At 37.1% G+C, this 20793-nt stretch overlaps 2 protein-coding genes across 2 annotated transcripts in view; one reads left to right on the plus strand and one right to left on the minus strand.

The window, feature by feature from the left end:
• The window catches only part of LOC102030252 (zinc finger protein 431-like), a 43920-nt gene extending 38257 nt beyond the window's left edge, over positions 1 to 5663 (plus strand). Inside the window, exons 7-9 of the mRNA XM_013509360.1 lie at positions 1222 to 1348; positions 1515 to 1605; positions 3140 to 5663. Of these exons, the coding sequence (XP_013364814.1) occupies positions 1222 to 1348; positions 1515 to 1605; positions 3140 to 4895 (1974 nt within the window). The 3' untranslated portion in view covers positions 4896 to 5663. The remainder of the gene's footprint in view (positions 1 to 1221; positions 1349 to 1514; positions 1606 to 3139) is intronic.
• A 12265-nt stretch (positions 5664 to 17928) lies between these two features.
• LOC102013665 (vomeronasal type-1 receptor 4-like) lies at positions 17929 to 20784 on the minus strand. Its single transcript, XM_013509361.1, has one exon. The coding sequence runs from the start codon at positions 18877 to 18879 to the stop codon at positions 17929 to 17931; it is 951 nt and encodes a 316-aa protein (XP_013364815.1). The 5' UTR covers positions 18880 to 20784.
• Between the last annotated feature and the right edge of the window lie 9 nt (positions 20785 to 20793).

Raw genomic sequence — 20793 nt, forward strand, 5'->3', positions numbered from 1 at the left:
CAGGCGCTTTGCCGCTGAGCTAAATCCCCAGCCCCCTGAATTAGAATTTTTGATAGAGTAAGAAAAAATATGGGTCTGCAAATGACAAAACACTCAAAATTTGCTTAAATGTTCACATATGAATTTTTCAGATAATGTTCTTTATAGATATGTGCTTTATTGTACTTTGCCACTATGTAGATACGATTTTATGATTTTATGTTGTATTTATTACAGTGCTTTCATTTGTGGTTTTAACATGTGTGAAGATGTGTCATAGGGGGTTTCATATGGTGAATGTTTACAATTTACAATTCACGTGATTATATCTGATACATATTTACTAGAAAATGTGTGTATTTTTAGCTAGAGATGTACTCTCTGGTACAGTATCTTAATAATTCTATTAATTTCTTCTTGACAATTTAATTTTTCCAACATATATTTTGATGTTACATGCAAGTGAAGACCATTTTCTGTATTCCATCTTAATCTCTTCCTATTGTTTTGTTCTTGTGTTTTGTCTTTATCAATTCATATAATTTATACTATAATTTTTAAACTGATTCCTTAATAGTGAATCAGGCTTTTCATTTGAGATGTATCATTTAAAACTTGTAATTGAATTTTTTTTTTTTTTTTTTGTCTTTTTGAGACAGGGTCTCACTGTGCTGTTCAAACTGGCCTTGAGCTCACTATGTAGCCCAGGCTGGTCTTGAACTCACAATGATTCTCCTGCCTTAGCCTCCCTAGTGTTGGCATTATAGGCTTTGCCACCATGCACAGCACCTAATTTTTAAATTTCTTTCTATAGTCTAGATATTAGTCCTGAGACCATCAAAGAAAAAATGACTTAATTGTATGAATAATAGATTTGTAAAGAGGTATCATCTGTAGTCTATCAGAATCATTCATTAGATTTTTTATCTGCCTCTGTGCTTTGTGGGTGATTTACAGGCTGGTTGCCTCTATGAGCGCTAATTTGGAAACTAAACCAATAGAATTTCTGTGACCCTGCCAGGCAAGCAGTGTTACTATTCTGTTGTTGCTATAGTAGTGAGTTAGAATCCAGCATCAGAATTGCTGTGTGAAAATAATGTGCATACACATGAGTTTGGTGACCAAGATACAGAATTTATATTTGAAGGAATCAACCTCAATTCAGCTTTTATAAGAGTAGTTCAGTTATGTCAGGGTGTGAGTCTCAACCTTCTTTCAGGAAATATATATGTGATTATTTAGGAGGCAGTGACCTTGGAGGATGTACTTGTGAACTTCACCATGGAGGAGTGGGCCGTGCTGAATCCATCTCAAAAGAAGCTCTACAGAGATGTGACGTGGGAAACATTTATGAATATGACTGCTATAGGTAAAGATGACATCATTTTCTCATTTATGTAATGAGAGAGCATTGGTTCTTGCTGATTGGTACAGATTCATTAAATAGAATGTGAAAACATTTTGAAGAATATCTCAAGTCTGTTTACATTATACCATGAATCTAACTGCTAACCTGAAATTTTTGTATGATATAGTGACTTTCTATTTCTATGGCTACAATTCAGGAGGTACCTGGGACAACCAGCAAATTGAAGAAGAACACAAAAGTAGCTCAAGAAATCTAAGGTAATTTGCATTCATAAGGAAAAGGAATATTCCCCAAGTGTCAGTGTGTGAGCAGAAATACTAGAACCAAGGAAACTCTTCAAATGAGACTATGTTCGAATTTATTTATTTCACAGAAATTCTCCTGATATGCATATAAGCTGATTTTATATAATCTGACAATTGAATACAGAAATACTCCAGTGTGGGACACTTAAGTAGTGATGTGCAACAAGAGACACTGCCTCATACATCAGTATAATTTATTTTTCATAATCAACATCATGAAAATGTATGAAATTGCATTTAGGTGTTGTATATAGGCATATATGAAAAGAATAAATTTGGAACTTTGGCAGGAAGTCATCTTCAAGATAGCTGTTTATATATGTGTCTATGAATATGAGATATACATTATCTAAAAAGTTGCTAGCATGAAAGCAGAATTCAAAATGAAAGGAATTATTACAAAAGTATTGTAATAATAGATGTTTTGAAAAAACCCTCTAGAGAATTGGGTGTATTTATATTTTAAAATTCTTGGAAGGCACCTCATATGTTCTTGGTAAGAGCATAAAATAGGGCTATTTTGATAATCAGTATGTGGATGCATTTGATCCAGGCAAACTTCCCTATGTTTCCCTATTTTAAAAGGATTTAAAATTATATCTTAGTGATGCATTGTGTACTCATCTCAGAGCAGCATATGCATGGCTATTCACAGTAGCTAATTTCTGGAAATAATTAACAATACCTAATCTCTGGTAAAAGTCTAGATGCCCATCATTTTATGCATAGGTAGAGAATGTGGGATAAGCCCAACAGGTTGGTGGCTTCTTATAATCCCAGCACTCTGGTAAACTGAGCCAGCAGGATGACAACATGAAGTTCACCTTGACCAAATGAATGATCAATGAGAATCTCTCTCAAAATAAGAAATAAATAAACTGGAAATGTAATTTAGTATTAAGATCCTTGTTTAATTCTCAGCACTGAAAAAAAAAAGTGCTATATATTCAGCCATAAAGAAGAATAATACCATATATTTTGGAAAATAAAAAAGAATGAGATGGGAAATAATGTTAATGATTAACATTAATCTGTAATGTTAATGAAACAAGTCAGATGCACGAAGTGAATTATCATATTTTCTCTTTTATATGAGATAGAAAATATAAATTAGGGAATATAATTAAGGAGAAGTGATAGAGAACAGAAAGGCTGACTTGTTGGAGATGGCAATGATGATTAGAGTAAGGAAAAAAGAGGAGAGTGATGGGGGGAAAGGTGTCAGAAATGATCAGTATGTTACATGCATATGTATCAATGACCTAAATGAAATTAGACCTTATATTACAAACATCTATCAATTTAAAATTCCCAAATGAATACCATCTTATGGGGAATGGGTGTTTTAGAGGCATCCTTAAGGGAATTCAGACTATTTACCCTCAAGATTTCTTAGCAGGCATCAATCCAGAACTTGTCCTGGTGAATTATTGGTATGAAGACCTTTTCGTTGTGATTGATATTTCTGTTCTTTTTTTCTTTACAGAAATGAAGAGGTATTAAAATTCTATCAATATAAAGCTTGGAATCAACATAAGAAAATATTCCTTTGGACACCAGATGCTAATGTGAACATGCAACAAGCTGCTTTAAAGCTACCTGAAAGCCTTGCTTATAGAAAGCCCCTGATTGGGCATTTATCACTAAATGTGCCCATTCTACCTCTTACTGGACTGAAGCCACGTGAGTATGTGGGATTTGATGACAAGCTGAGTAACTGTAATGACTATGGAAAATCCTGCAGTGATTACCAGTCCCTTCAGAAGCATGCAAGGACAAAGACTGGAGAGAAACCCAATCAATATGAGCAATGTGGGAAAACGTACTCTGATCTTAGTGAAAGAACTCACCCTGGAGGGAAGACTATTGTAGGTTATAAAAGAGTGGAAGTCTTCAATACTCCCAATGGTATTGAAAACCATGAAAGAACTCACACTGGGAGGAAAGCATATGTATGCAAGCAATGTGGGAAAACATTCAATACGCAGAGTTGTCGTATAATTCATGAAAAATTTCACATTTGGGAGAAACCCTATGTATGTATGCAATGTGGAAAAAGATACGCTGATACCTCTGCATTTAATAGACATAAACGAACCCATACTGGTGAAAAACCCTATGTATGTAAGCAATGTGGGAAAGCATTTACTACACAGAGTTACTGTAAAATACATGAAAGAATTCACACTGGGGAGAAACCCTATGCATGTAAGCAATGTGGAAAAGCATTCACAATACAGAGTAACTGTAAAATGCATGAAAGAATTCATACTGGGGAGAAACCCTATGTGTGTAAGCAGTGTGGGAAAGCATTCAGCACACACAGTTACTGTCAAAGCCATGAAAGAATTCACACTGGGGAGAGACCATATGTATGTAAACAGTGTGGGAAAGCATTCGCTACACAAGGTTACTGTCAGTTGCATGAAAGAAATCACACTGGGAAGAAAACTTTTGTGTGCAAGCAGTGTGGAAAAGCATTCACTTCACAGAGCTGGTATAAAATACATGAAAGGAATCACACTGGGGAGAAACCCTATGTATGTAAACAATGTGGGAAAGCATTCATTGCACACAGATATTGTCAAGAACATGAAAAAACTCACACTAGTGAGAAACCCTATAATTGTAAGCAATGTGGAAAAAGATTTGGTGATAAATCTGCATTTCGTAGACATAGACAAACCCACACTGGTGAGAAACCCTATGTATGTAACCAGTGTGGGAAAGCATTCAGTAGAAAGAGTTCTTATAACTTACATGAAGAAAGTCACAAAGGGGAGAAACCATATGTATGCAAGCAGTGTGGGAAGGCATTCACTACACACAAATATTGTCAAATACATGAAAGAATTCACACTGGGGAGAAACCTTATGTGTGCAAGCAATGTGGAAAAGCATTTGCTACAAAAAGTTCTTATAACATACATGAAAAAAGTCACACAGGGGAAAAACCTTATGTGTGCAAGCAATGTGGAAAGGCATTCATTACACACAAATATTGTCAGACACATGAAAGAATTCACACTACAGAGAAACCTTACGTGTGTAAGCAATGTGGGAAGTCATTCACTACACACAAATATTGTAAACGACATGAAAGAACTCATACAGATGAGAAACCTTATGCATGTAAGCCATGTGGAAAAAGATTTGCTAGTGAGTCTTCTTTTTATAGACATAAATCTCACACTGGAGAGGAACCCTTTGGATATAAGGAATGTGGGGAAAGCATTCAGTGAACACAGTTTTTATGAAGTACATGAAAGAAGTCACACTGGAGAGTGACCCCCTATATATGTAAGCCTATTTTGAAAATCCTGTCAAAATTCCTCATGTAGTGACCTGTACACATTAAATGAAAAATTTGATGACAATATTTCTTAAATTTTCCAGAAAGTACACTCAGACAGAGGTATCATAGAATGTATCCCTTCTGTTTTTTTCAGTAAATCATTTATATCTGAACAATGTATCTGTAGTCTTTACTATAAAAAGTATTGACATATTTTTGTGTGTCATTATCTTTGAAATTAACATATAGAATCTTCTAATAAAACAAGGTGTATTGAAATGTATTTCTTACTTCCAAATAGGGTTAGTGTTTATGTAGTTTTGATTTTATTCTTTTACTATTTGGAGGCATAGACCACTAAATGACAAATTTTATTAATTGTATTTTAATTGATGGGATTTCCCACTAGCTTTGATTTTAATTATCTTGGTGTATATACTTCACATTCTGTGTAAAAAAGATAATTTTGAATTTGATGTTACATATGTATATGTGTGCATATTTAGAGACATGTGAATGTGTGCTTTTGACAAAATTCAATTGTTTTCACACAACTTGCAGATTACCAAATGGTTTGTTTTTCACAGCCTAACAAGATACTTGAATATATCCCAACATAGTTATATTATTTCAAATATGTAATTTCACCTGTTTTACTTTCAGGTTGGGGTCAATATTATGATTTACATAAAATTTTGTTTTCTTCCCATCAACATTTTATTTTCATGCTTATATTGTTGTGACTTCTAACTTTGTGGCGATTTTACCATCCCCAAATATCTCTGCCACTAGTTCACTGATTTTACCATCCTCAAATATCTCATCCCCAAATATCTCTGTCACCAGTTCTCCAGTTGTATTCCTCTTTAAGTTCTTGAACACCCAAGTAGACCATTGGGTGCCATGAACTGTTGCCCTCTGCCATGTGCCACTCTGCCTTGGGGCCAGCTAATTGTAGACTAAAACTTCCACAAAACATATCCCATACTGCTGTCAATTTCTGATTGTGACAGCTCAGATGGACCATGACTTCTTTGTAACAGGATATCCCATATTATAGCACAATAGTCAATGCTTACTAGAGAAACATTTAATGCAAGTTACACAAATACAGAAGAATTTTATAAAATGGGCTTACAGTTGCTGCCCACACAATCAGATGTGGAAGAGTTGAAAACTTCTGTGCATTGAACATCCAAAAAATCCAGTTGAAAGCTTTGAGCCCACTATAGTGTCCTGTGCAAGTCTGTGCCTGGAGTCCAGTGTAGTGTTCCAAAGGGTCTATGGCAGAAGCCTGTGAGCTGGAGGCTGAAGAGTCTGTACTGGAAGACTGAAGTGTCTGTGCTGAAAACCAGGAGATGACTTCCAAACTGACGGTGAATAGAGGAGCACCTCCAGAGAAACAGAAGTAAGCCTTCCTTTTTGTTTCTTTTTCATAACATTCTGGCCACAATCCTCTGTAGGGTAGGTTTTCCACACCCAGAACTTAGCTGGGAAAATTTAATAGGGCATTTCTTATTCAAGATGACATAATCAGTTAACTATCACAATCCACCCCTTGACAGCTTTACAACCATGAGTATTTCTTCCAGATACAAAGATGAGTTCAGAATTACACTTAACCTGTTGTAACTGTCTGTATAGAAATTAATTAATTCACATTAATTCACTCCCAAGAATAGAAGGGAAGTTTTTCTGTCGGTGATGCTTACTCCAAACACTTCATGACACTATAACTTACATTTAACAAGACTTAACCAATATTAATCTATCACTGTATTAATTGGAAGCATATTAGAAAAAAAAATTACAATTACATTTCTGTACCTGATCACAAGGTCATAGCTGGTATTTAGAACTATCTTATGCTACTCATTCTGCAGTCCCTTGGCCTTCACCTAGCATCTCAGCAGATCTTCGTTCTTTCCCTCGTGTGGTGACCCATACCTTCATTCCTGAAGGTTATGGGCCACTTGACATTCTGCCTGGGTTGGATTGTTACAGTTTACATTGACTTTAATAATGACATGGTAATAGTAGGAAGCCCCCTAAGGGATCTTCTGCACACCAAATATATGCTTGCTTCATTGTGGAGCAGTAGTATAATTTTCCCTTGATAGTATGTCAGTCACCTCTCTCAACACTATATCTTTTTGATTTGTTTCCTCAGAGTCTTGAGATGAAAATGACCAAGGGTGGGGCCAGGGATATAGCTTAGTGGCATAAGCACCTGCCTGGCAAGTGCAAGGTCCTGAGTTCAAGTCCCAGTACCAAAAAAAATGACCAAAGGAAAGTCTTCACTTCCAGTTTAAAAATATTGTGCTTCCTGCTACAAGCCTTCCCCCATCTGAAACTAAGATTTCTTTCTAAGCCAGCAGAACATAAGGTCATGAGAACAGGGTGCAAATTTTTGCTTGTGGATCACTATAGGTAATTTTGAGTGGTACCACTTACTTCCACACCTTCAATCATGGGCCCGTGAAACCTGGCTATGGGAGACACAGTACCATGTAGTGGATGCTGACTCAAATCATAAACTGCCTTTTGAAAAACCTTGCCCCAGCCCTGGAAGCTATTGCCACCTAACAGTTGCTTTGTATCTTGAAAAGTCCATTTCAACTTTCTATGAATCCAGCTGCTTCTGGATGGTAAGGAACAAGGCAAGACCAGTGAATTCCATGAGCATGAGGCTATCACCTCACTTCTTAGGCCACCAAATGTTTTCTTGAGGTGAGAGCTAGACCTGGGTGGAATTCCACAATGATGGGTAAGGCATTGTATAAATCCATGGATGGGTGTTTTGGCAGAAGGATTACATACAGGAAAGTTAAATCCATATCCAGGATAACTATTCCAGTAAAGACAAAGTACACTCCTTTTTAAGATGGAAGTGGTCTATAACCCACCTACCACCAGGAGAAGGCTGATCACCCCAGGGAATGCTGCTATATCTGGGAATTGTTATGGTTTGGTTGTGGATGTCCCTGAAAATTCTCATGCAGTCATGGAACAGGCTTCTAGAGTTTATGATTGATCCATGGTCCAACGTTCGAGTTATGGATGTGAGTGCTACACATGCCCTGGGGCAGATAGTTTGCATGCAATGTAAGGGAGGGAAAGAGCCTTGCTCTCTGCCACTCCTCCCTTTACTCTTATTGCTTTTGCTACTTTCCGCTGCCATGAACTGTTGCCCTCTGTGATGTGCCACTCTGCCTTGGAGCCAGCTGGTTGTAGACCGAAACTTCCACAAACTGTAAGCTAAATAAACTTTTTCTTCTCTAGTTCTAGGTATCAGGTATTTTGTCTCAGCAATGAGAGAAAAGTAATCAAGACAGTGATCAATGTTGGTCTCTGCTGCTGGCATATTGGGCATTCTGTAGTGACTATTGTCAGATCAGGCTTGTTGACTGGGAGTCCATGCTGCTGAGTATACATAAAAGCCATCCCCACTAACATGGCCACAGTGTTCATGAACTTATTGGGCAGTCACAGAGGTGGCTAAAGAGAAAAGATAGCTACTATCTACAGAATGGGTTGTCTTATCAACTTCATTGTTAAACTTCTGAGGTCACTTTTCGGTGTGTGTTCATATGGGATGCAAATATTTGTGCATCCTTTGCCCATATACATAGGTCTATTTGCATATCTCATCCCCAAATATCTCTGTCACTGGTTCTCCAGTTATATTTCTCTTAAGTTCTTGAACACCCAAGTAGACCATTGACTACAACCCATGAATCACTGTAAAGTCACATATCTGGCCTTTTTTCCTACCAGGACAAATGTACTACTAGGTGCACTGCCCAAATCCAGACTGGTTGCTACCTCCTCCTCACTTGTTTGAATCACCGTAATATTATCAATGAATGAACCAGTGTGCTGCCTTGTGAAAGAGAAAGGTGATCAAGATCCCTGCAAACTAAGCTGTGACACAGAGCTGGAAAGTTAATATAATCCTAAGGTAGGCAAATGAGAGTGTATTTCTGGCCTTGCCCATTGAAAGTAAATTGTTTCTGATGAGACTTACTGATAAGTGTAGAGAAGGAAGGTATTTGCCCAATCAATAGCTGCATACCAAGTAGAGGGAGATGTATCTTCTCAAACAAGGATGTCACTTCTGGTACAGCACCTTCAGGTGGAAACACAACTTGATTCAGCTTATAGTAATGCACCATCATTCTGAAATTTCCATCCATCTTCTGCACAGGCCCAATAAAAGAATTAGTGGGAACATCCGTCCCTGTGTCCTTCAGGTCCTTGATAGTGGCAATAATCTCTTCAACCCCTCCAGGAAAGCAATATTGTTTTTTATTTTATTTTTATTTTTTTAATTTTTTAAATTTTATTTTAAAGAGAGTAGTACAGGAGAAACAAACATTTACTGTTTTTCCCAGCAAAGACAACTCTAATGGCTTCCATTTGCCCTTTCCAGTTATACCAGTTCTCACACTATAGCTTAAAGAACTAATGTGAGGGTTCTGCCAAATAGTACATCTATCCCAACTGCCCATTCTGAAACAGAGGAAATAAAAACAGAAAAAATTCAAGGACCTACTAGACAAATAGTGAGTTCAACTTTTGCTAAAACTCCATTGATCACCTGAACTCCATAGGCATCTACACTTACTAGAGAGCCACAGTGATTTTTTTAGATCTTCTGGAATCCATTTGAGTTCAGAATCAGTACACTGTGATTCTTCAAATGTCTTATTATTTTCCCTCTCTCAGTGTACAGTTATGCTGGTAAAAGGTCTTAAGTCTTTTTGGGGAAGGGTGAAAGGTCAACCATATAAATTTTGGTGGTGCACCAGGTCCTCCCTAAATTAGACCTGGTCTTTCCTTTACTTAAGGCATTCTGTGTCTGTAAGCTGGCTCAAATCTAAGAACTGGTTGAGGACCCTTGATTCCCTATTACTATGATTTGAAGTAAGTTTCTATTCATTTACCCTTACTGATTTTTGGTTTTATAAATCTAGTAAAAATTTTGTAAGCTTCCCATCTATTTCACTTTTGGGAACACCATAATAATCAGCAAACACCATAGGTGTCAGACTTCTGATCATTGTTCTGCTTCAGCTTCTATTTTGGCAAGTGTGTGCACTTTGCTTTTGGTGATTAAGTGATGCCAATTAAACTCTTCCTCTGTGGGATCCAATCAAACCCATTGCTCTAAAGTTTCCCAATTGAGCATCTATGGTCCCCACAGTAAGGTCTAGCAAAAGAGGGAAAGCAATGACAGGGCTCTTCAGGGATGCTGGTGCTCCCCTCATGAATCCATTTATCAAGGTTTTACTGAAGGGTACATTCTCTGGAACATTCCAGTGTGGCGGATTAGGATTCACATGACAAATCCATTCCAACATTACCATTTTCCTAAATATCTGATTCCATTCATCAACAGTAAATCATGAAATGTGACATATCTCTGTTTCACAGTGGACTACATTTTGATCCATACTTCTGCCAACCAGCAAGATAAACTATTAAAACCTTTCTTTACTCCATGAACTGCAACACTCAATTCAGAATCACTGCTTACCTGGCCCGTATCAACAAACAGCCTCATCCAGTATATGATTTTCCACCCGTATCTCACACATGCTCATCAGGCCTCTGCTTATAAAAATTAAAAAACTCAAGAAGTTCCTTGGGAGAATAATGGACCTTCTCATAGGTCACACTATATACCTCACCCTTTGGAGTATCCTGTGATTTGAACCTTGTTATAGAAATAGAGGCACAAGCGGGCTGTAGGATGGTTCCTGAGTAGGGTCAGAATTACTATTTCCTCAGGCATACTAGGAGAAGTCAACACCACTGGCATAGTTGTGGGGATGATGTCACAAAATTATAAGGGCCAATGTTCAGGTTTTTGCAATTTTAGTCAAGTGGCTAAAAGAGAGGAGATTCCCTTTCAGGGCACACTTAGAAAAATTTTTGTGTGTTTGGAGCAAGGAATTTGAATCTTTGAACTCCTTGTTTTCATTTATTAATTTGTCCTCACATTTAGAAGAATTTAAATTACCTATTGGTGCTTTGAGGTCATTGTTTTTCTTATTAGTTTGTCCAGAAATGCAAAGAGAAACCAGCCATCATCCTTATATTTCCCACTTTGCCAAAAATATTCAAAATTTCATATAGGTAGTTGCTAAGTTCCTTACATTTCATAAGTGGTGAATCAGGACAACCAAAGAGATCTCCATCATATATTACTTTAAATAGTTCACAGCAAGGATGAACACTATTCCTTACAGTACTAGAAGGAGAGACCATGGTATCTTTAGAGCTCATCAAATAAAAGAGCCAACTCCAGGAAGCCCTAAAGGCATTAAAGAATTTTGCTGATACAATTCTGTTTCTGTAAAGCCACTCACATTACCCAAACATTTATCAGTCAATGCTTACTAGAGAAACAGTTTTAATGTAAAATATACAAATATATTTACAAGATTGGCTTACAACGGCAACTCACACAGATGTGGAAGAGAGTAAAAGATCTGTCCATGAGACTGAGATGTGAAGTGTCCAGTTGAACCTGGAATCCATGGGAATGTTTCATGAAAGTCCATATCTGGAGCCCAAGAGTCTGTGCCAGAAGACTGAGTGGTCTGTGCTGGAGGCTGGAGTCTGCACTGGAAGCTAGGAGACAATGTCCAAGGTGAAGGCAAATACTGGAATTCCTACAAAGAAAAGAAAGCCTGCCTTCCTTTGTTTTGTTTTTATACAATTCTGGCCACAATCTTCCTTAGAGGAAGGACACACACAGTACTGTGGCTTTCCAATTTAGGTGGGCATTTCTTATTCAAGTTGACACAATCAGTTAATTATCTCAAGGAATAAATCTCTCCAAAAAGTATAAATGATGGTGTGTTTATCCACTTCTCTCCAAAAAGTATAAATGATACTGATGTTTATCAGTAACAACATGATCAAAGGAAGTTTTGTCATCAGTGGAGTTGTTTTGGAAAGAATGATTGTTATTGGATATCATGAGGCAAATGCTTTTATTCTATTCCCTGATGCTGGCAATGCCTTTGGTAATCATTTTTCCTTTTCCTGAGAGGGTAAAATAATGGCATGAAGGAAAAGAAACAGTTTAGTAAAAAAAGAAAATTTATTAATATATGATTCAGATTGGGGTCTCTTTTACCAATTTTAGAGATAAAATTATACAATGTCCTTTTTCATTATCCATAAGAAGCACTGTCTGACGTTTGAAGTGTATGAAAATTATTTATTTATTTATTTATTTATTTTTTATTTTTATTTTAAAGATAAAAGGAGGGAAACATTAACATTTTTATAAAATTCTGCTATAAATCCAACAGGGCTTGGGCTTTTCTTTGTTGGTAAGTTTTCAATCACATTTTCTGTCTCATTGATTGATATAGGGTTGCTCAGGATTTTTATATCTTCTTGATTCAACTTTGTAATTTGTACATATCTAGGAATCTGTCCATGTCTTCTGAGTTTTCTATCCAATGAGAGTAAAGATTTTCAAAGTAGGTATTAATAATCTTTTGAATTTCTGTAGAATATCTAGTGATTTCATCTTTTTCATTCCTTATTGCATGAATTTGAGTTTTTTCCTTTCTTTTTTGATAAGGTTGATTAGGGGTTTACCAATTTTATTTATTCTTTCAAAGAACCAACTGTTTGATTCATTTATTTTTTGTAGAATTTTCTTTGTCTCAATTTCATTAATTTCTGCCTTGATCTTTATGATCTCCTCCCTTCTTTGGGCTTTGTGCTTGACCTGTTCTTCTTTTTCTAAGAGTTTGAGGTACAGCATTAGGCTATTTATTTGTTCTCTTTCTGTTTTCCTTATGTGTGAGTTCACCACCATAAATTTCCCTCTGAGGACTGCTTTCATTGCATCCCACAGATTCCGGTAAGTTGTGTTTACGGTTTTGTTCATTTGTAGGTATTTTTAAATTTCTTCTTTAATTTCTTCTATGATGCATTGGTTGTTCAGGAGGTTGTTATTTAATTTCCAAGTTTTTATGGAGTTTTTGGAGTTTCTTTTGTCATTAATTTCCAATTTCATTGCATTGTGGTCAGATAATATGCATGGGATAATTTCAATTATTTTGCATTTAGGTAGGTATGCCCTATGGGCTAGAATATGGTCTATTTTAGAGAATGTCCCATGTGCAGATGAGAAAAATGTATATTCTGATGTTGTGGGGTGGAATACTCTGTATACATCTACTAAGTCCATTTGTTCACAGCTTTGGTTCAGATCTGCTATTTACTTGCTGATTTTTCTCTCCCGTTGACCTATCTCTTTGTGTCAGAGGGGAGTTGAGGTCCCCTATTACAATAGTGTTGTTAATTATTTGATTTTTCATGTCTGTTAAGATTTGTCTTATATAGTTTGGTGCTCTCATATTTGGTGCATATGTTTTTGATTGTTATCTCTTTCTGTTGCAGTTTTCCCCTAACTAGTATGTAGTGACCTTCTTTATCTCTTTTGATTCTTTTCAGTTTGAAGTTTATGCTGTCTGCAAACACAATAGCTACCCCTAATTTTTTCTGGGATTGTTTTCTATACTTTGACTTTCAGTCTATGGATTTGCTTTTGAGTAACGTGTGTTTCCTGTATACAGCATATTGTGGGATTTTGTTTCTTAATCCACTCTGCCAGTCAGCTTCTTTTGACTGGTGAATTGAGGGCATTTAAATTAATGGTTATGACTGATATATGTTGGCTTATGTTTGCCATGTTATTTACTAGCTGTTGGTTTCCTACTTTTGCTGTCTGTTTAATTGAGTGCTCTGCTTGAGGGTTCCTTTCTATTGTCGTTCTTGAGATTGTGGTCACTTTTTTCTCTGTCTAAAACATCTTTTAGTACTCTTTGTAAGGCTGGTTTGGCACTCATGAAGTTCTTCAGTTGTTCTTTGTCATGGAAATATTTTATTTCTCCATTGAATTTGAAGGAAAGTTTGGCAGGATACATCAATCTTGGTTGGAAGCTGTTTTGTCTCAGGACCTGTAATACTTCACTCCAAGCTCTTCTCATTGGATAGTTTGTGTTGAGAAATCTGCCGTGATTATGATGGGCTTTCCTTCATAGGTGATCTGTGTCTTTTCTCTAGCAGCTTTTAAGATTCTGTTCTTTTGCTGGATATCTGGGATCTCGATTAATATATGTCTGGGTGTGGTTTTATTTTGGGTATGGCTAGTTGGGGCTCTATACTGGCTCATTTACCTATACATCAGAATCTGTTTCCATGCCTAGGAAGTTTTCTGGTGTTATTTCTGCAAATATTCTTTTTATGTCATTTGTATAAAAGATACACTTCTTGTCTCACTGTTACTTATAATATTTATTTAACTCAGAACGTTACTTCCTCTCAATTCTATGATCCTTACAAATTAGAACACAGCACAGTATCTTAGTACCTCTTAAGTCTGATTTTTTCGTACCCTCTTTATGTTATGTACAGCATTTAGCTTATAGGCATGGTATATGCAATTTTATTATTTTTAATATACTTACAGCAAATTGTATTTTTATAACAATATGACCCTCTTGTTTGGCTTATCCGGACATTTCACTTTATTTTTGTTCAAGTTACATGAAAAACCTTTCTAAGAGAGTAAATTGTTCACATATTATTTATCATTATATGTGTGGATCTCTGTCCATGTATGTTTTTGAACTTCTCTTTATGTGCATATTTAATTCACTCATGTCTGTAGATGGGTTAAGCAATGTATGAACATCTGTGTTCATGTTTGTATGTGTATATGTTAGTACACATGCATGTGTCCTTCCCAAATTGTGAGACAAAAGAGGAGCTAAAGATTCAGACAACAATGATCAATGTCAAATACAGTGTGGGGAAGGAGTGAAAATGATGAGAGGAAAGAAGAAGTAGGCGGGGGGAGGCGGTGCTCTCAGAAAGGAGAGAAGGTCAGAGAGGGAGGTAAAGAGCCAGCCACGGAGACAGGAATACCAAGAATACAGGAGCCAGAGAGAGGAAATAGGTTGAAATGAAAATGCAAAGGAAGCAAAGAATTGCAGAGACAACAACATGGAAAGGGTACAGAGGAAACACCGGAGCACAAAAAGAAACGCTCCCATCAACTCAAAAGGTAAGAGTTTGTTTCTAACTAAAGTTGCCTTACAGAAAATGCTAAAGAGATATTCAAGTTAAAGTAAAAAGACAATAATTACTAACTTGAAAACCTGTGCAAGTGTATATTTTCATGCTAAAGTTAAATATATTCTCAAATGTATAATATTCTGATTCTAATTTATGGTTCTTTGTAAGTTATTTTTAACTCTGGTATAAGGGGTCAAAGACAAAAACATTAACATATGTCTTTGTATATTTCTGTAAAATGTATACAGCATAAAATATGTAAATTGTTATATTAAATACAAAGGCAATGAATGTTTATTCCAACAGCACTGAAAATAGTTATGATGTCCTTCACAGATGAATGGATAAATATAACATGATCTGTATACTCAACAGAGTATTACCCAGGAAAAAATAAAAATAAATTTCTGTTCTTTGCAGCAAAATAAATAGAGCTAGAAGACATTATGTTAAGTGAAATAAGTTAGATGAAAAAGAAAAATAGTGCACATTCTATTTCATATATGTAAGCTAACTGAAGTCAGTCTAAAGGTAGAGTAGTGATGACTAATTACTGTGAAGGGTATGAAGATGAGGGTACGGGGTTTGAAAATGTGATCCAGTTTTATTATTGTATGCTGTATGTTTGTATGGCACTGGGGATTGAACTCAGGGCCTTGTGTATGCTAGGCAAGTACTCTACCACTGAGCTACATCCCCAGCCCTACTCTTGTGTGCATATGTGGAAGCATTAAATAACCCACTGAAAATGTTGAATTAGTGTGTATTATTAGCAACATAAAATGAAAGAAAGTGAAAATGTAGAGGTTTAGTATTCTATCAAAGTTAAGAGGCTGTGTTGAAATAAGACTGCTATTCCTAGAAATTATTTTCTGTAAAAATCTATCACATATAATCATTGGATAAGGAAAAAGAGAACATCAGAAATAATCAAATCACAGAGGAAGACAGCAATAGGGGAGAAAAGGATCACAAAGTCAATTAAAACAACCAGAAAACAATAACCAAATAGCAATACTAATTCCTTCTCTATAGAAATTATTTTAAATGTAAGTGGCATAAACCTCCCATCAAAAGATATCAACTAAGTCCACAGAAGTAAAAAACAAAGGCACAACTTTATGCTTCTTAGAAGACTTTATCTTAAAAGACCTACATAGGCTGAAAGGGAAAGTGTGAATGAGATATTCCATGCAAACGACAACTCAGTGAAACCAAAAATAACAATTTTTATGTCTGCCAGAACAGACTTTAAGCTTACAACATTTGGCTATATCTTCTGCACATGCATAGAGCCCTGAGATTTGCGGGGCCGTGAACACACCCACAGCTATACAGAGCCTGCACATGACTCTGTATTCATATAAGCCAGCTCTGCATGACATCAGCACAGACATAAAACCAAGTCACAGTGTGTTGTGTCTTCAAAGAATTCATTTTCACAAAAAGCTTCAGTGGGACACAGGAACTTTCTTAAAAATAGTTTACATGTAAAATAGAGAGACTCCTTGGGCCGTGCAATTGGTGTGGGATCCTGGCTTTCTTATTTCCCCTGTACAGTCCTTCACCTCCTTGTATCCTCCCTTCTCAGGAATTTACAATTCCTTCCATTGTGTTACAGGTAAATTTTCTTCAAAGGTATATCTTCCTCTGAGCACTTTGTCTGACTTTATTTGGAGAGCAGGTTAGTATTGCCTTAGCATCTGACTTGTTTTTGTATGTTTTATTTAATTGGTACATTTTAGATATATATAATGACTGTATTCATTATAGAGAATTTGTACCTGTATATGATGTATCTTGCTGCTTCTTTTCTTTCTATGTCCCTCTGCTTCTGACTTCTTAAGAGAATATCTATCTATGTATCTATATATCTAGATATCTATCTATGTATCCATGTATTTATCTATGTATCTATCTATTCATCTATCATCTATACTTTCTACTATATTTTTATAGTTACATATTGTACAAGTTCACCTGTGGTGAATTTTAGCAATGCTGGCAGAGCACTGGTAACTCCTGGATCAAAAACAAAGGACTTCTCACTCCTGACACAGTAGGTTGTGTGGATCAGATCACATCCATCTCCTGTATCCCAGGTCCCAAAGGAGGGTATGAAGGAACCCAAGTGGATGCTTCTCATGCAGCCAATTTGTGTCACCTATAATGAATCCAAGAATATGAACCTCCAGTCTTTTAGGAAAATTTCTGCTAAACCTGTTCCAAACGGCCATGGACTGAAAGAGCTTTGTCTTCCTTTACAATAAAGAAATCTGGTCTCTGGGTAAGTAATTTGAGCTGTCTTTATCTTCCAACACTCACTGTACACAAATATTGATGAAAAGATGTTGCTCCAGAATTCTAAGTCTGGGTATCACTATCCATAAGACAAGCAGATACCTGACAATCACAGAGGGGGTTCCTAGGAATATTCACTAATCATTTGTGTACTGCATAATTTTGCATTGAGTTTTTCTGAATGCATCACTCCCATCAGACATTTGTTGATATGACCCAGTGCTAGTTACCAAGCCTGTTTTATTTCCTTACTGAAACATTTTAGGGCAATTTTCAGTAGGATGCTGTGCAGATGGATCATCCAAATCTGACACATTGATTTGAAAGTTCCACATTGACACAGCTTGAGAAATCCCTAAAATCACCAGTGCCCACCTTAGCTGTTGATTATCTCCTTAAATTTCTTCTTTTTTAAATTTTTGAAATAATATTTATTTTATCCATTAATTGTTATTCTGAAAACAAAACCTGACACATTCACCCTAGACAAATACTCCACTACTGGCTGCAGCTAAAGCCTGCTTCAGTTACTCTATCTGACTTTTCTAAGGGATAATTTGTCTACATCACTTAACCTTGTGAAAAGTGGTGCATTTTATGTTTCTAAAGAAATTTGAGATTTTGAACCAGAGTCTGGATGCAGTGGAGTTGCAGCTCATTAGGATGAAAGGGCTGACAGTGGGAAAGCAGACAGAAACTAGGGCAGAGGTGTTCATGAGCCACCAACTAGGAATACTGAAGTTCACAACGCAAGCATAAAAGAAGGAGGAGAGTGTGTAAAAACACACAAAGGTGCACACGAGGACAAGGACACTTTGGGTGGCCCTGAACTCAGGGGATGATTTGTGGGAAACATTTGTTCTACGGATGTGTTGGACCTGCTGCTTGTGCCTGTGCAAAATGAAAATCATGGAGCCACTGGACCAGATCATGATCCCAGAACATGAAACTTCAGGGAATAACACAAATGTTGCGTACAATGCATCGACGATTTTGTCTCGAAGTCCTGCAGAGCAGTATCCAAAATCTTTTATCTTTGTGATATTTTTGCTGCTATATTTGCTGATGTTATAAAATGGAAAAAAACAATTTACCAACATATAGAGACTCCAAATGAAGAAAATAGAGAAGCCAATGTGCTTGGGAAGTTTAACTTTAAGCTGCTTCCAAATGGAGTTCATGGGGCTGATCTTCACGGTCTGGAAGACACTCAGGAGACAGGTTGTACTGACTGACACACCTCTGGCTGCTCTGTAGACATACAAAAGAATTGTGCATCTAATAACTTGAGAGAAATACTTAATCCTAAATGCTTGCACTGTCTGTAAGACTCCTTTAGACAGCATGATCAATGTGTTTGCTATAGTCAAGTGCTCAGCTATCAGATCTGTGGGCCTTAACTTGTATCCAGTGAAGCAGAGAGAGAGATAATGGAACAGAAGAACAACGTTAGCTAGGATCCCAGTGACTGTCTGAGTCAGAAAAGTCATTCCTATTGCCAAGTCCTTAGATGCCATTCTGCTATGAGGATGTAGTGATCATCAGCCTGTTGGTGATTTGGGGTAGTGAAATTTCCAGTTGGTGTGCGGTGCTTTGGGATTACTGGAGACAAAATTAGGGAACGGTGGAGAGAAGCTGAAGAGGGCTCCACGCCAAAGTCGAGCTGCTGTTAACTTTGGTGAAGCAATGACAGAAGCAAGTCAATGAAAGGAAATCATAAGAGAGTTTTACCTTATCGGAAGGATATCAATCTCAGTGGACTGACAGCTCTCACATACAGATGTCACAGTATTTTTATATAACCTATGCACATCCTCCCCACACTTAAAATCAACTCAAAATTACCTAAAATAATAAAGACAATGCAAATGCTATGTAAATAGCACTGATAGTGTGTCCTTAGGAAATGTTGACAAAAACATCTACACATATTCTGTTCCCACATTTTTTAGAAAATATTTCTGGACAATGTTTACTGAAATCCACAGATGTGAGAGATGCTAAGTGCACAGAACACAGTACATAGCATTTTAAGAATAAATTCAAATTATCACAATCCACACCACACAGCAAGTTGATTTTGAACAGATTGCTGATCTAAATGTTAAGGGCAAATTTTGTGGTCTTAGTGTAAGAAAAGAGTATTTAAATAGTACACATTCATTAACCTCAAGATATGAAATGGCAAATGAGTTTATATTAACTGAGGAGCTTCTCCTCATCAGAACAAAGTGATGGGACACAAAGCACTCATTTCAGGCATCTACAAATGACTACAAATCTTTAATGAACATACAGACTCTACAACAGAAAAATATGGCCAAAATAAACAAGATACTTAAGAATGAGGCTACCCAAAGATTTATGATCAGTTTCACAGTAAAAAGAAATAACAAGAAAAGGAAACTAATCCACTAATGCTTAATATCATATAACAGCCAGAGGTTAAAATGAAAATGATAGAAAATATTTAGTTTTAGGAATATACCAAGAGTCACATACACTCTTTCTAGGTATGAAAATTAGTACAAAGAGTTTAGGAAACTGTTTGTATCTACTAAATCAGAGAAGAGTCAGCCACCTTGGGAACTTGGACCAACGCTCTGCTCCATCAACATTGTGGGTCATGCCTAAGGCCTTGAAGAGACAAGTACACCCCATCAGCTGCCCGAGGACTCCATCTCACACCTCATGCTCCTCTGACATTGTGGGTCGTACCTGAAGCCTGGGTGTCCTTAGTCATCCACCTGGGGAACTCAGAGAGGTAGCCTGTGTTCCCCAGTATTGTGGGTCCTGCCTGAGGCCCTGAAGGGACAGGTATGCCCTATCAGCTGCCTGAGGTCTCCAGTCTGTCACCTTGAATTCTGCCAACATTGTGGTTCATGGGAGAGGCCCAGAGGCCCACAGTCAGCTGCATGGGTACCCTGGTTCTGAAGGCCAGCATACCACCACCATCAGCGTTCTCTGAGCTGTGCACTCCATCAGCTGCCTGTGGATCCCAGATCTGGTGGCCCACCTCCTGTTGCCATCATGGGGCAAGCCTGACACCAAAGAAATCTAGGGACCCTACAGACCTTCAGTGAGCTGCCCAGGAAGGATAAGGCTTGGTGCTTTGCCTCTGACATCCAAACTGACAAGAAACAGGAGCAAAATGCCATATCAGAATTGCAACCAACCAGAACAAGTCCAGGCAACATCAACATGAGAACTCTGAAGTCTCACACCTGAAATCTCTGAAATAATCACAACTGAAATAAAGAAACAACTCCACCAGGCCATAGAAGAAATCTGAGCAGAAATAATCTCTCAGGTAAAAAATTAATGAAAGAATTGCTCAGTACTTCTAAAGAAGAGATCTATAAAAATAGATGAGGAGCTGGGGAGTTAGCTCAGCGGCACAGTGCCTACCTGGCAAGCGCAAGGTCATGAGT

This window comes from Chinchilla lanigera, unplaced genomic scaffold, assembly GCF_000276665.1.
Source record: "Chinchilla lanigera isolate Chin_1 unplaced genomic scaffold, ChiLan1.0 scaffold00168, whole genome shotgun sequence".
In the NCBI taxonomy this organism is placed as follows: Eukaryota; Metazoa; Chordata; class Mammalia; order Rodentia; family Chinchillidae; genus Chinchilla; species Chinchilla lanigera.